This window comes from Pyrus communis, chromosome 1, assembly GCF_963583255.1.
Source record: "Pyrus communis chromosome 1, drPyrComm1.1, whole genome shotgun sequence".
Taxonomy (NCBI): Eukaryota; Viridiplantae; Streptophyta; class Magnoliopsida; order Rosales; family Rosaceae; genus Pyrus; species Pyrus communis.
In genome coordinates this window covers 33,646,756-33,661,636 of record NC_084803.1, presented here as the reverse complement: position 1 = coordinate 33,661,636, position 14,881 = coordinate 33,646,756, and the positions used below count along the sequence as shown (strand labels likewise).

The 14,881-nt window shown below is 38.5% G+C and overlaps 1 protein-coding gene and 1 pseudogene across 1 annotated transcript; one reads left to right on the top strand and one right to left on the bottom strand.

Moving 5' to 3' along the window:
• Positions 1–722: 722 nt before the first annotated feature.
• On the top strand, positions 723–2,264 carry LOC137731971 (protein NODULATION SIGNALING PATHWAY 2-like). Its single transcript, XM_068471245.1, has one exon. The coding sequence runs from the start codon at positions 723–725 to the stop codon at positions 2,262–2,264; it is 1,542 nt and encodes a 513-aa protein (XP_068327346.1).
• Positions 2,265–9,204: 6,940 nt separating this feature from the next.
• LOC137726199 (uncharacterized) overlaps positions 9,205–14,881 on the bottom strand; it is a 28,013-nt pseudogene continuing 22,336 nt past the window's right edge.

The following is a 14,881-nucleotide window of genomic DNA, read 5'->3' as shown; positions in this document are numbered from 1 at the left end:
CACTAACATGTTAAGCAAAAGAAGATCGATGCCAATTAACTCGAACGTTTACTGTGTCCATTTGAAACTGCAATTTGAACTTAAAACATACTACCTCTAATTAGTTGCTTAAACTGAATTATTAATTAGTATCGTCACTAATATTTTAAATAAAAAATGGTGCTTTGAGATTTGAAGTTAAACGCATAAACAAATGAAAATAAAATAACCCATAAACATAAAAAGATACCCCCAATGCAAATTATTTAATTAATTAATTAAACTAATTAATTAGGTGGTTTGAATTTTTATTTTTTCTTTATTTTTGGAATGCCAATAACAATTTCTTGATTATTACTTAAATATTGATTACCGTGCTTAAATCTTATTGGGTGACACTATATGGTTTATAATTTTAATCTATAAATTTAGTTTTTCTAGTATTACCCCAACAAATTTAATCTCCTAACATTACTCGTTTGAAAATATGTTAAAACTTAGGGGCTGCAGTGTAAAGTGAATTAAATATATATAACTAATTATGTCTGATTAAGTCCCGCAGTGTATAAAACCAAGCTCAACCTTGGGCAGGATGATCATGATGAGCCCATCAATTAGTCGATATTGATATCTTAAGTATTAGCTTAACATACTCCAAACTCTCTTGTTCCACATCCTTTTTCTCCTCTGATCCCTCTATATTATCTAGCACCAAAAACCTATTAACCCGTTAACCTAACTGCATGACCCAGTTACTGTTGAGCTCAGCTATGGCTATTGCCATTGATGGGCATGACCTCGATCTCGATTTATCGGGCTGCACCACCACCACCACAAGCACCAACACCGTTTCCACCGACCACTGGTACGACTGGTCTCCGGTGGTGGACTGGGACGCTCTGGAGCCGACGGACCATCTCGCGGGCGAAGACTTTCATGGGCTCATTGAGTCGATGATGGAAGACCAAGACGGCAGCACTGAGCTGAACTTGTCGTCGGCCCAGAACGAGCATCTAGAATTAGAAGCGTCTAATGACACAACGTCGTCGGCAGAAATGATGAGGTTAACGGACGAAGATGGCAGCGCTAACGGCGAGGACTCGAAGGGTTTGAGGCTTGTCCATCTGTTGATGGCGGCGGCGGAGGCGCTGACCGGCGCAAACAAGAGCCGAGATTTGGCTCGGGTGATATTGTTTCGGCTCAAGGAGTTGGTCTCCCCAACTGACGGTTCTAACATGGAGAGGTTGGCGGCGTATTTTACCGAGGCCCTCCAGGGTTTGCTAGAAGGCGCCGGGGGTTTGCATGGTAAGCATTTGATTGGAATTGGGGCCCACCACGATCACGGCCACCATCCGACTGACGACGTGATCGCTGCGTTTCAACTGCTCCAGGACATGTCGCCTTATGTTAAGTTTGGGCACTTCACAGCCAATCAGGCGATTTTAGAGGCCGTGACCCACGATAGGCGGGTCCACGTTGTGGATTATGACATCATGGAAGGGATCCAATGGGCATCCTTGATGCAGGCCTTGGTATCCCGGAAGGAGGGCCCACCTACCCCACATCTTAGGATCACTGCCTTGTCGAGGGGTGGCAGCGGGAGGCGGTCGATCGGGACTGTTCAAGAGACCGGTCGTCGTTTGACCGCATTTGCAGCGTCGATTGGTCAGCCATTTTCTTTTCACCAGTGCAGATTGGATTCTGATGAGACGTTTCGACCGTCTGCTTTGAAATTAGTTAAAGGAGAGGCCTTGGTGATCAATTGTATGCTAAACCTCCCACATTTTAATTACCGTTCTCAAGATTCAATTGCTTCGTTTTTATCTGGATCCAAGACCCTTAATCCGAGACTAGTCACTTTAGTCGAGGAAGAAGTGCGGCCAGCAGGGGACGGAGGCTTTGTGGCCCGCTTCATGGATTCATTGTATCATTACTCGGCAGTATACGACTCCCTCGAGGCCGGCTTCCCAATGCAAAACCGAGCTCGAGCCCTAGTGGAGAGAGTGTTCTTGGGCCCTCGAATAGCCGGGTCATTGGCTCGTATCTACCGCGCTCATGAGGAAGTGCGTAGCTCTTGGTGGGAGTGGTTGGGCGCAGTAGGGTTTAAGCCAATGCCAATAAGCTTTGCCAATCATTGTCAAGCGAAACTGTTGTTGGGTTTATTTAATGATGGTTATAGGGCGGAGGAGGTGGCCAATCATAGGCTGGTTTTAGGTTGGAAATCTCGTTGCTTACTCTCAGCCTCCATTTGGACGTCACCCTCAGAATCTGATGTTATCAATTAGCTCCTTCAAGTTTTTTATTTTCCTTTCATCCCCTTTTTCTCGCTTATAAATTATCTTTTTCCAATTTAGCTAAACTGCCAGCAAAATTTAGAACCAAATGGTGGTCAAATTATTGTAACAAAACAAAATTTTGGGATTTCATTTCAGGCCAATGCAGTTGAGAGCTCTTTTAAGTGTGTCTACCTTGTTGTGTTTGGGACTTTTAAAGCTTTAAGATAAAAAAAGGATTTGGTTCTCTTGAGAATAATGGAAAGGATGCAATATTTTGTGAATATATGTAAATGGCAGTTTATCAAGGAGGTAGACAGAAATGTATATGTTAATGTTGTACATATAATATTAATAATATGGAAAGTAATTTTCGTACACATTTTTCTTCTTATGAACATCTCTTTTTACTTTGTCCATCGATGCACATATATCATTTTCTTATCGATTAAGATGCTCTAATAAAAAACAATTATTCACGCACATAAACAACTAGGTGCGTTAGCATCTGAAAAATAAAGTAAAAAACCTTGTCTTTTAATTGGTTTTGTTTGAACAACTAGTAATAAACATTCCCAAGGGTCTTGCAAATAAGCTCGTAAAATGTTCCTCTTCACATTCTACCACTGCATGGATTGATAATCTATTTCATTCTAGTCAATTTTTTTTTTTACTGTTGAAGTCAATAGTCCCTTGTACTTTCGCGTTCACATTAGAACCAGAGTTATCCCCCTTACATTTTTTAAAACAAAAATTCATTTTACAGCTGGCCTTTAGCTCACAAAAAGAAATTTACTTTAGCAAAAACAGCTTAAGAACCAAGGAAACATGGGTTAGTCTTTGGTTCTCTCTCTCTCTCTATCTTTCTCTCTCTCTCTCTCTCACTCTCCAGCTTAAAGCCTTAAGAACCAATGAAATATTAGGGGTGCAAACGGTTTTGTGTGGTTTAGGGTAAAACCCAAATCGAAACCGAAACCAAAATTTAATTCGGTTCCATTCGGTACAGTTTTGAGGTAGAATCAAAATGGCACCAAACCATTTAGCTTTAATTTAGTTCGGTTTCAAATGGTTTTGGTTTCAGTTTGTACCTCACTTTTACCAAGTCACTACTTTGGTTTTGGTTTCATGCAATTCAACAAAAAAAAATTGGTGTTTCATGTCACTACTTTGAAATTTTGAACCATTCAACCCTTTCCCGCTCACTTTCCTTTTGGACACTTAGTCTTCGAAGGTTTAGGAAACCTTTGAGCTTGTGAACGGGCTTGAGAAGGCACTCAAGCTTGAGAATGCGATAGTTGAGAAGACCTTGAACTTTGTGAAAGTAAAACCGATGAATGAGAAGCCATTGAACCTTGTGAACGAGAAGCTTGAGATAGACTTGGGGCTAGTTGTTGGTATTGTGGATTTTGTTAGAGAGGCGATGCTCGAATTTGAATTGATCAACTCTACACAATACAAAAACATAACACAATATAAATTACATTAGTTGTTATGAACTTTAAAACGTCTAAAAATAATTTTATATTATGCGGTTTTTGGTTTGGTTTCAAACTGAAACAGTTTCAAAACTGTAAAAATCAAACTGTTTTGTGCGATTCAGTTCAGTCCGTATTTTGGTTTCAGTTTTCGGTTCCAAGTGTCTACCCCTATGAAATAGGTTAGTTTTTGGTTATCTCTCTCTCCCAAAAAAGTTACCTTTAAATCGAACAATATTTTTGTATTGTGTTAATATTCACCCATAACATCCTAAATTAACAGTATAATATGATGCTGACATTGTAAACCAACTTGTTACAGTAACAACAATGTCATTCTATGTTAGTAATAATAGCGTCCTTATTCTTATGTGACCTTGGACTATAAACTATGATGATTTTAGTGTAACATTAAATTTTTTGTAATCCAAACGTTAAATGTTAAAACATTAAACATTAACAACAGTAATGTAACTTTATTAAAATAAAGAATACCAATACACTGTTTTTCTTTTTCTTTTCTTTTTTTTGTAAAAAGTAGCAAGCTACCGTAGAATTCTGCACATAACATATCTAAAAAGAGATAAGTTACTCAGTATTACGGTATCGTGATATTTCTCTTCACTTGGAAGTGAGATGTCTTATATTTGAATCTCGTGGATGACGAATTCAATACCAAATTAGATTGGCCATTGTGTGTGACTTAGCCGAACTCCCCTTTTCCTTAGTGTAAAAATATCGATGTACTAAAAAAAAAAAATATCTAAAAAGAGATAGTCAGCCATCAAACTTCAGATGGCTATTTTTTTTTTTTTTTGGGAATTGTTATTGGCACTCCAAAAGTCTCATTCTACACTCCAAACTTTCTATATTTGGAAAGAAAAATACACTTGAGAGGAGTGTAGAATGAGATTTTTGGAGTGCCAATAACACTTCCCTTTTTTTTTTCTAAAGTTAATTTATCAAGTGAAAGTTTTATTCATAACGCAAAGGAGTTCAAACGTTAAACAATTGCAAATAAAACTGATTTTTGAACCTACATGGAACCCAATAATTTAACCCTAGATTATTGACTGATACAAATAGAATTAATGGGTGTTGGTAGTTGGGATATATCCATCTCCTCCATGTGTTACTCATCCCTACTTATGGGACAATATCGTAGGCAAAGCAGATTATTCTCGGAATATGAATTTAAACAAGCACTAAATTTGGATTTTCAGTACGCCGTGTACGTACATGACAAAATAGCTTGAGATGCTCGGTGTTCCCATCCAAAGCACCACTATATTTTATACACACAGACATGTTGTAGGACGTCACCAGAAATTGTGCTCCCAGGCAATTGCTCAGAACCTTCAAACAATGCAGCGCCCACTCTTCCATAGATTAATGGTAATTAGGGTTTTTTAATTACACCTGATGCATTAATTATTTTCGTCAATAGCTCGTAAACTTTAGATAACAACAATTTAAAGTACATAGCTCTCTGCGCGGAAAGAAGTCTTTTCAACTGCAATAAAAAAGGATGGAATTAGGTCATCGGATTGGCACTTATGTGGTGCTAGTTGAAGACTCTCCGACGCCAGTTAAATCTTGTTAATGAAATGAAACAATAGTTGTTTTTAGGAGGGTTATGCATGAGAGTATCTTTCAAATCCCAATAAAAAAGTGCATAGTACTACAGTAGGGGTAAAAGTTATATTCCATAAACTCGTGTAAATGTTACCTATTATCTTTGATTTCTGTTAAGGGTTGTTGCTAAATTCTCAAATTATAACACATGAATTTAGAATTTAGCATTCATGATTATACACATGATAAGATTATGTGAGCAATTGTAACACTATATGGGCTTGCGTTATCGAAAACTTTATTTTTTGCACTAGGTGTGTTTAGAGCTTAGTTATCTATAATTTGTTATCAAAGTTCTAATTCTAGGAAGGTGTGTGTATTATCAAGCTTATAATATCCACCTAGTGAAGGATATATTAGCTTCATATAAGCCCTATGAAATTTCCCATCATCTACATTTGGAAGGCTCCAACACTTCTAAATTCGTAACCAAGAGTTTTTTTCCCCCCACTATTAATAAGCGTCCCAATACAATGAGGTAGATGGCGTGAGAGTTTTAGTAAGACATGCAAGGGTTGTACTTCGTAGGGAGTGTACGAGGGTTTAGTTACTGTAGATATTGGGTTTATTTTATAGTTTTTATATATGTTTTATGTTGCAATGTTGCAAAGTCTACCTCAAATTTACTTATGATGTTAGTGTTAAAAATCAAATGATGGATTCAAATAAAACTGTTAGAACTGTATTTGGAGCAGAGACCTTGTTGGCGAGCTAAGAGCATTCCCACCGTTGGGAATTACTCGGGGGACAGGGTCCAAAACAATGGCCCGAGGGCCGGTGGAAGGCCTCCAGCATGAGGTGGCCCGGTGGAAGGGGGAAGCCCGAGCAAAGGGCCCGTGAGGGATTGCCAGCCCTTGAGCCCGAGGTGGGGGTGACGCAAGGCTGACGCCAGGGTGGCGTCAGCGCATTATTTTATTTTTTTTGTGTCAGGCGCGTGCACCCCACCCGCGCGTGGGGGCGCGTCCCAACACAAAAGTTAGAAAAAAAAAAGCAAATGTCAGTTACCGTTGGGAAGCCACGTGGCTTCCCACGGTGCGTTAGATCCTAATGGTCACTTAATGTGGACCGTTAGATCTCAACGGTAAAAAAAAAAATTAAGTCAGATTTAATATCCACCGTTCGATCTGAGATCAACGGTGGATATTAAAATGCTTTATAAATTAAAAAATAAATGAAAAAATAGTTTAAAAAATCTGAAAAGTTACCGTTGTGACACGTGGCACAATCTAGAGCGTTGGAATTCAAATTTTTTTATATCCAACGGCAGAGATTAATTAATTGAATAAAAGTTTAAAAAAAATTGTAAAAAATTCAAAAAAATTCAAAAAAATATCTGAAAAATCTGAAAAAAATTGTAAAAAAAATTGTTTTTACTTTTCTATAAATACCTTCTCATTATCATCTACCTTACACAACAATTTCATATTTTCTCAACTACTTTCAATCACATTCCTTTCTTTGTCTCAAAGTTTGAATCCATTTTTTTTCAACAAAATGACCACTGGTGCAGGTACGAATTGGTCGCTTATTGAAGATGTTGCGTTGTGTACTAGCTGGGTTGAAGTTACTCATAGTTCGCTTACGGGTAATGAGATGCAGTTGCGAGAAATGTGGAGTCTTATTCATACCAGTTTTCTTGAGAAAATTGGTGGGAAAAGAACCAAAGAATCGATGTCCAGTCGTTGGAAATTACTTAGCCAATCGTTTAGTACGTGGAGAGACGCTTTGGCACAAGCTAGTAGTAATATTCGAAGTGGGGAAAATTACTCGGATCAGGTAACAATATATTATTTATTTGATACCCAAATTTACATTATATAGAGGATTCAGAAAGGATTAGGTTCTGCATAATGCCACGTGGCATGCCGTTATTCGTTACAAATCTGATGGAAATCTATCCTCAAATATTGTGAACAGATTATGACACGTGGCATGCCGTCATTCGTTAAAAATCTGATGGAAATCTATCCTCAAAGATTGTGAACCGATTATGACACGTGGCGCGACGTGATTGGTTAATAATCTTATCAGAAATCCATCACCAATAATTGTATTATTTTGTATTATTTAATAATACTTCGGATAATGACACGTGGCACAACGAGAACGATTAAAAATCTTATCCGATATTACAATTAAAATTATTTTGTATTATTTTATAAATAAAAAAAATACTAATATTTTATTGCCTATTGCCAGGGCTATTGAAGTGTAACGGTGGAGATGCAAATTCTATTGCCAGGGCTACTTACTGTTCATTAAGGGCAGTTACTGTTCATTAGGTGGATTGAATAGTGTATTGCTAGGGGGGAGGGCTCCAACGCTGGAGTTGCTCTAATACTATTAAGTTTGTTTGTCTAGGAATTATTTTCGTACGTTATTTGGAGTTGTTGCTAATTAAGTGAGATTTTGGGGGTTGTTAAACTGTGGTAGGGTTAGGGTTTAGAGAGAAAGAGTGATTGAAAGAGATGGAGCTGGAGGAGGATACACCATTTGATCTGCATGTGTACGAGAGAAAGATGGCCATATCGTTTTATGCATGGGTTTTGGGATTTGACCAACCCCTACAGTTGAAAGCAGGCAATCGGTATCTGGATCAGTTCTCCCAGCGAGTGCAGCGAAACATGATGAACGATTTGTGTATCAACTTTTCCTTTCTTTGTTTTTAGCACAAATGAGCCCTTCTAAGATATCTGAGCTCCAAAATCTCATAATAAGAGGCTTCAACGGTAGCTTGTTTTACTTTAATATATATGCAAAACCAGAAATAAGAATTGATCTGTATATACTCTTTCTATGGCCTCCCTCTGCATATATTGCACATGTAGGGGGTCAGAACTTAAAAGAGCTACTAATAAGAGTGGGGACAGTTTGGTTCGGTCAATTTGGTTCACCATCCAAACGGGGACAAAACCAATTTTGTTTTAAGGTTCTGATTCGGTTTGGTTTTTTTAGTTCGGCTTTGGTTTAGTTCTAGTTCTTGTTCGGTTCGGTTCGGTTTCCAGGCAGTTTTGGGCCTAAGCCCATTTAACTCTTTTTTCTTTCTTTTGTTTGGGCTTTAAGAAACATAGTGTCATATCTAATCAGCAATCCAAATGTCCAAACTGAAGGCCTGCATTCAATTAGTCCAAGAAGCAAAGCAATCAAATCCTAAATCAATGTACAAACCAAATCAAAGCAAATCCTTTTTAGATACCAAATCAAAATGCACAAAATAAAGTCTTAATTATACAACTCAATTCATAATTTAAAAACTGAAAGATCATAATAAGCACAATGTTGTTGCATATTTAACTGAAAGGAGAGAGGGGTGCAACGACAAGAAAGAGTGGAGAAAGTATAGGGATTTCTTGTGTGTATGTTTTTCCCTCCACACAATGCCTTTATTTATAGTAGAAGATATGGAGAGGATTAACTTGTTCTCCAAGTAAATACAATCCTAGAGGAAAAAATAACTCGTAACCCAATCTATCTAGGATTTATATAATCACAATCCAAGAATATCTATAATACTCCCCTTGAGTGTGTAGATACTCAAGTAGATTCATCATCGGTAAAAGTTCAGGAAGTCGACTCATTGGCACTAAACTGGGTCAAAATTACAATAATTTAGGAAATGGATCTCAAAAGTATTACAATAATTCAGGAGAGGAGAGTTTCGAACCTAGGATGTATGGTATAAATACAACGTTCTATCCACTAGAATGTTGGACCACATGTAAAAACTAAAAACAAAACATAAATCAAAGCAAAATAGTAAAAGAAAAACATGCTAAAACTACAATCAAAACATAAATCACAGCACACAAGTGTAATGCACCCCGATCAAGAAGAGAAGATATTTACCCGTAGAGAGTTTCAAAAATATGCTTCAACTGTGCAACATTAACACCAACATTGTTAGATACCCATTCCTTATCTTTAATGAAGACCACCGCTGGCTGCAAAAAAAAGTGCACATTATCAGGAAAGTAATTTTCCCTTCTCAGATAAACGCAGGGATAAATCGATCGTTTAAAAGTTATTTAATTAGCTTTTAACTATTAATTAGTCAGGATATATGGTAAAAAGACAAACCAATTATTATTTTTTAATTATATTACTGTTCTAAGGGCGGGCACTTACCACAGCACGGACGTTGAACAATTTCATTGTGTAATCAGAGTCTTCCTATAGGTAGAATAAACCAACGTCAGGACTATCAGTTTTTAGGCATAACCAGAAATAATATCATAACTGCTCTAAGTACAGATGCATATATAGCTAATGCAAGTACAGTGTTGAATAAGTGGCCAAGTGGCCATACTTTAGAATAAACAAATTCAAAGGTGGCAAACACCTTCCTTGTTTTGGGGAGGAAAAGAGGGAAAAGACCTTTGCTTTTGAAAATGTTTTGGTTCCCTTCACCACCCGTGAGCTTTGGTTTTGGCATAAAGACTAGAGAAAAGAAAGAGTTCTTTTTTTAGTAGAGAAAAAGGGAGTGAGAGCTCATTGTTCGGATGAGAAGAAAAGAGCTCCTTTTGCAGAGAGCTAAGGAGAGTTGCAGAGAGCTAAAGGAGCTGCAAAGAAAGAAGGGAAGCTGCTGCTTCAATTGGTTAGTAATCATCCACCAAAGTAGTTGTTGTTGTAATAGCTTTGAGCTATATGTATAGAGAAGAAATTATTCATTATATTTCTTCCTCTATTTGTTTCTTTGGTGTGTGAGAGCTATTGGGTGTATTGGGCTTTTGGGTTGTGAGATTGCCAACACTTTGTAAACTCTCATTTGGTTGATAGTGGATTATTGGGTGAGCTCCTACTGCTCCGAGGACGTACTCCAGTTACACTGACTGTGGAGGAACCTCGTTAAAATCTTTGTGTCTTTTATATTTTGTTCTTGCATTTTCATTTGATAAAATTTCTGTGGGTTAGCTTGATTTGGTTCCGCGTGGTTTGGTGCTATCCTAGCACAACAATTGGTATCAGAGCACTGGTTGCTCTTGGGTACTGTCTAGTTGCCAAAGATGTCAGACGGGCAAGATGAGAATCCTTTTGGAAGCAGCTCCGGGTTTGCAAGAACTACGGTGCAAAATGCAAAGTTCGAAGTGGAAAAGTTTGATGGCACAAACAACTTCGGGATGTGGCAATGTGAGGTTAAAGATGTGTTGGCTCAACAAGATCTTCTTGCCGCCTTGGGAGAGAAGCCTGAAGCTATGTCGAAACTGGAATGGGAGAAATTAAATTTGTGGGCTTGCTCTTCAATTCGGTTGTGCCTTGCAAAAACTCAGAAGTATTTTGTGATGCGGGAGACATTGGCAAGTGTGTTGTGGCAAAAATTGGAAGACAAGTATATGACGAAGAGTGCAGAGAACCGGCTACACTTGAAGAAAAAGCTCTACCGCTTCCAATACAAAGAAAGTACAAAAATGATTAGACACCTTGATGCTTTTAATAAGTTGATTGCCGACTTGTTAAATTTAGATGAGGATATTAAGGATGAAGATAAGGCCTTAATATTGTTGAATTCCTTGCCGGACTCTTATGAGCATTTTGTTACCACTATTATGCATGGTAAAGAAACTGTGAAATTTGAAGATGTGTCAAATGCCTTGATGAATTATGAAATGAGGCATAGAGATAAAAATCATGATAGTACCTCTGAAGCTTTATTTGTTAGAGGTAGATCATCAGAGAGGAGATCCTCTTCTAGCAGGAAAAAATCACAGTCTCGACCTAGAGGAAACTCTAAAGGTAGAAAACCTTTGGAAAGGGATGAATGTGCCTTTTGTCGTAATAAGGGTCATTGGAAGAAAGATTGTCCTAGATTGAAGACCAAAGGCAAAGAAAGTTCTGAAGCTAATGTTGCTGAGGTTGAAACAGATTTTTCTGATTTTGCTTTAACCACTTCCTCATCATTTGATTGTGCTACTAAGTGGGTGTTGGATACGGGTTGTACTCATCATATGACTCCTCACAAGGATTGGTTTTCAAGCTTGAAAGAGTTTGATGGCGGTGTTGTGTTCATGGGAGATGACAATCCTTGCACAACAAAAGGGATTGGTACAGTTCGTTTGAAGTTGCATGATGGCATGGTTAAAGAGTTGACAGGTGTTCGGTATGTACCGAATTTGAAGAAAAATCTTATTTCTTTGGGAACTTTGGAAGCCAAGGGCTTCAGGTGTCATTCAGATGGGCAGACATTGAAGGTGACTTATGGTGCACTTGTTGTGATGAAAGCTCCTCGATGTGGCCATTTGTATTTATTGCAAGGAAGCACTGTGACAGGTGAAGCATCTGTAGTCTCAGAAAATATGGGCACATCCGATTCTGATACTACTAGACTGTGGCATATGAGATTAGGCCATGCCGGTGAGAAAGCTCTACAAGGGCTTGTGAAACAAGGTCTTCTAAAAGGTGCCACGACTTGTAAGCTTGATTTCTGTGAGCATTGTGTCTTGGGGAAGCAAACTAGAGTGAAGTTTGGTACTGCTGTACATCAGACGAAGGGCATTCTTGATTATGTGCATTCGGATGTTTGGGGTCCTACAAAGACTCCCTCTTTGAGTGGTAGACATTGGTTCGTGACCTTTGTTGATGATTATTCAAGAAGGTCTTGGGTCTACACTATGAAGCACAAGAGTGAGGTGTTGAGCATTTTCTTGGGTTGGAAGAAAATGGTTGAGAACCAGACTGGGAGAAAGATTAAGATTTTGAGATCGGATAATGGTGGTGAATACACATCCGACCCTTTCTTTAAAGTTTGCAATGAGGAAGGGATTGTGAGACATTTTAGTGTCCGTGGAACTCCACAACAAAATGGAGTTGCAGAAAGATTGAATCGAACCTTGCTTGAGAAGGTTAAATGCATGTTGTCTCAGTCGGGTTTGAGCAAGTCGTTTTGGGCAGAGGCAGTTACTTATGCATGTCACATCATCAACCGATTACCCTCAGCTGCTGTTCAGGGTAAGACGCCAATGGAGGTATGGTTTGGAAAACCCTCTTCTGATTATGACTATATTCGTATTTTTGGTTCACCTGCTTATTTTCATGTAACTGAAAATAAACTTGATCCTAGAGCCAAAAAGGCTATCTTTCTTGGTTTTAGTAGTGGTGTCAAAGGTTACAGGTTGTGGTGCCCAGAGATGAAAAAACTTGTAATCAGCAGAGATGTGACATTTGATGAAGAAAATATGTTCAGAGACTCTGAAAAGAATGTGAAAGATGTCCAACAGGTGGAGCTTGAGAAAGTTGCCTCTAGTACTTCAAATCCTATTTCCGCTGATGTCGAAGCCACTACAAGTGAAGAAGTGGGAGACCATGAGGATGTTGAAGAAGTTGAACTTGAAGATTCTATTCAAGTTGAAGAGCAAGTTTCACCTCAAGAGTCTATTGCTAAGAACAGAGGAAAGAGAAATATTACCAAGCCAGCTTGGTATAGTGACTATGTTGCTTTTGCTCTTCCTATTATCACTGATGAGATTCCATCCAATTTTGAGGAAGCCATTGAGAGTGAGGAAAAGGAGAAGTGGTGCAATGCCATGGGTGACGAGATGAATTCTCTCATGAAAAACAAGACTTGGGAGTTAGCTAAATTGCCTAAGGGTAAGAAAGCTATTGGTTGCAAATGGGTGTATGCCAAGAAGGAAGATGCTGATGAGAAAAGCAATGTGAGATTCAAAGCAAGATTAGTTGCTAAAGGGTATGCACAAAAGGAGGGCATTGACTACAACGAAATATTTTCTCCAGTTGTGAAGCACTCCTCAATTCGTATTATGTTAGCTCTTGTTGCACAATATGATCTTGAGCTTGTGCAACTCGATGTGAAAACGGCTTTCCTACATGGTGATTTGAATGAAGAGATCTATATGTGTCAATCGGATGGGTATAAAGTGAAAGGGAAAGAGAATTTGTTTTGCAAGTTGAAGAAATCACTTTATGGCTTGAAGCAATCTCCAAGACAATGGTATTTGAGGTTTGATAAATTTATGAGAGGCCAAAATTATTCTAGAAGTCAATATGATCATTGTGTGTACTTCAAGAAGTTGCAAGATGGGTCTTTCATTTATTTGTTGATATATGTTGATGATATGTTGATTGCCTCAAAGAATGTTGAAGAGATTGAGAAATTGAAGAAGCAAATGAAAAATGAGTTCGAGATGAAGGATCTTGGTGAAGCAAAGAAGATCCTTGGCATGGAGATCACTAGAGACAGAGAGAAAGGTTTGGTATGCTTGAATCAAAGACACTACCTTGAGAAGTTGATTCGGAAGTTTGGAGTTCATGATTCAACCAAACCGGTTAGTACCCCTTTGGCTCCTCATTTTAAATTAAGTTCTCTACAGTGTCCTAAAACTGATAAAGAGAAGCTGCAAATGAAAGATATACCATATGCAAATTTGGTTGGTAGTTTGATGTATGCAATGGTATGCTCTAGACCGGATATTGCTCATGCAGTTGGCATGGTGAGTCGATATATGCATAATCCTGGTAAAGAGCATTGGAATGCAGCTAAGTGGATATTGAGGTATCTCCATGGTACTCGAGATGTTGGTTTATGCTTTGAGAGAGATGACTCTGGTATTGGTCATTTTGCAGTTGGTTATGTTGATTCAGATTATGCAGGTGATCTGGATGGAAGGAAGTCTACTACAGGCTATGTGTTTACTATGGCTAAAGGGCCAGTTTGTTGGAGGTCCATTTTGCAGTCGTCTGTTGCCTTGTCTACTACAGAGGCTGAATATATGGCAGTTGCTGAAGCTATAAAGGAGGCCATTTGGATACATGGGCTGATTAGAGATTTGGGGGTTGATCAGAAGCAGGTGGAGGTGCATTGTGATAGTCAGAGTGCCATTTATTTGGCTAAGTATCAGGTTCATCATGCGAGGACCAAGCACATAGATGTGCGTTATCACTTTGTTCGTGAAGTTGTTGGTGAAGGAGAAATCATTCTCCAGAAGATTCCAACTAAAGACAACCCCGCTGATATGTTGACTAAGGTTGTTGGTGTAGCCAAGTTTGTTCATTGCTTGAACTTGGCTCACATTTTGCCTATATAAAGAAGGCGTTGAGCAGTAGGAGTTTTGGAGCATTTGGCTTGGCATGAGTTGTTCTCTTGCTAGTGATTGGGAGTGATGTTGTGTGTTAATTGTGTTGTTTGGCTTATCATGGCGTTTTTCGGAACTTGGCCAAGGTGGAGATTGTTGAATAAGTGGCCAAGTGGCCATACTTTAGAATAAACAAATTCAAAGGTGGCAAACACCTTCCTTGTTTTGGGGAGGAAAAGAGGGAAAAGACCTTTGCTTTTGAAAATGTTTTGGTTCCCTTCACCACCCGTGAGCTTTGGTTTTGGCATAAAGACTAGAGAAAAGAAAGAGTTCTTTTTTTAGTAGAGAAAAAGGGAGTGAGAGCTCATTGTTCGGATGAGAAGAAAAGAGCTCCTTTTGCAGAGAGCTAAGGAGAGTTGCAGAGAGCTAAAGGAGCTGCAAAGAAAGAAGGGAAGCTGCTGCTTCAATTGGTTAGTAATCATCCACCAAAGTAGTT

Bases quoted from the DNA above. Each gene is read 5' to 3' on its own strand.
- LOC137731971 (XM_068471245.1), top strand. From the start codon at position 723: ATGACCCAGTTACTGTTGAGCTCAGCTATGGCTATTGCCATTGATGGG.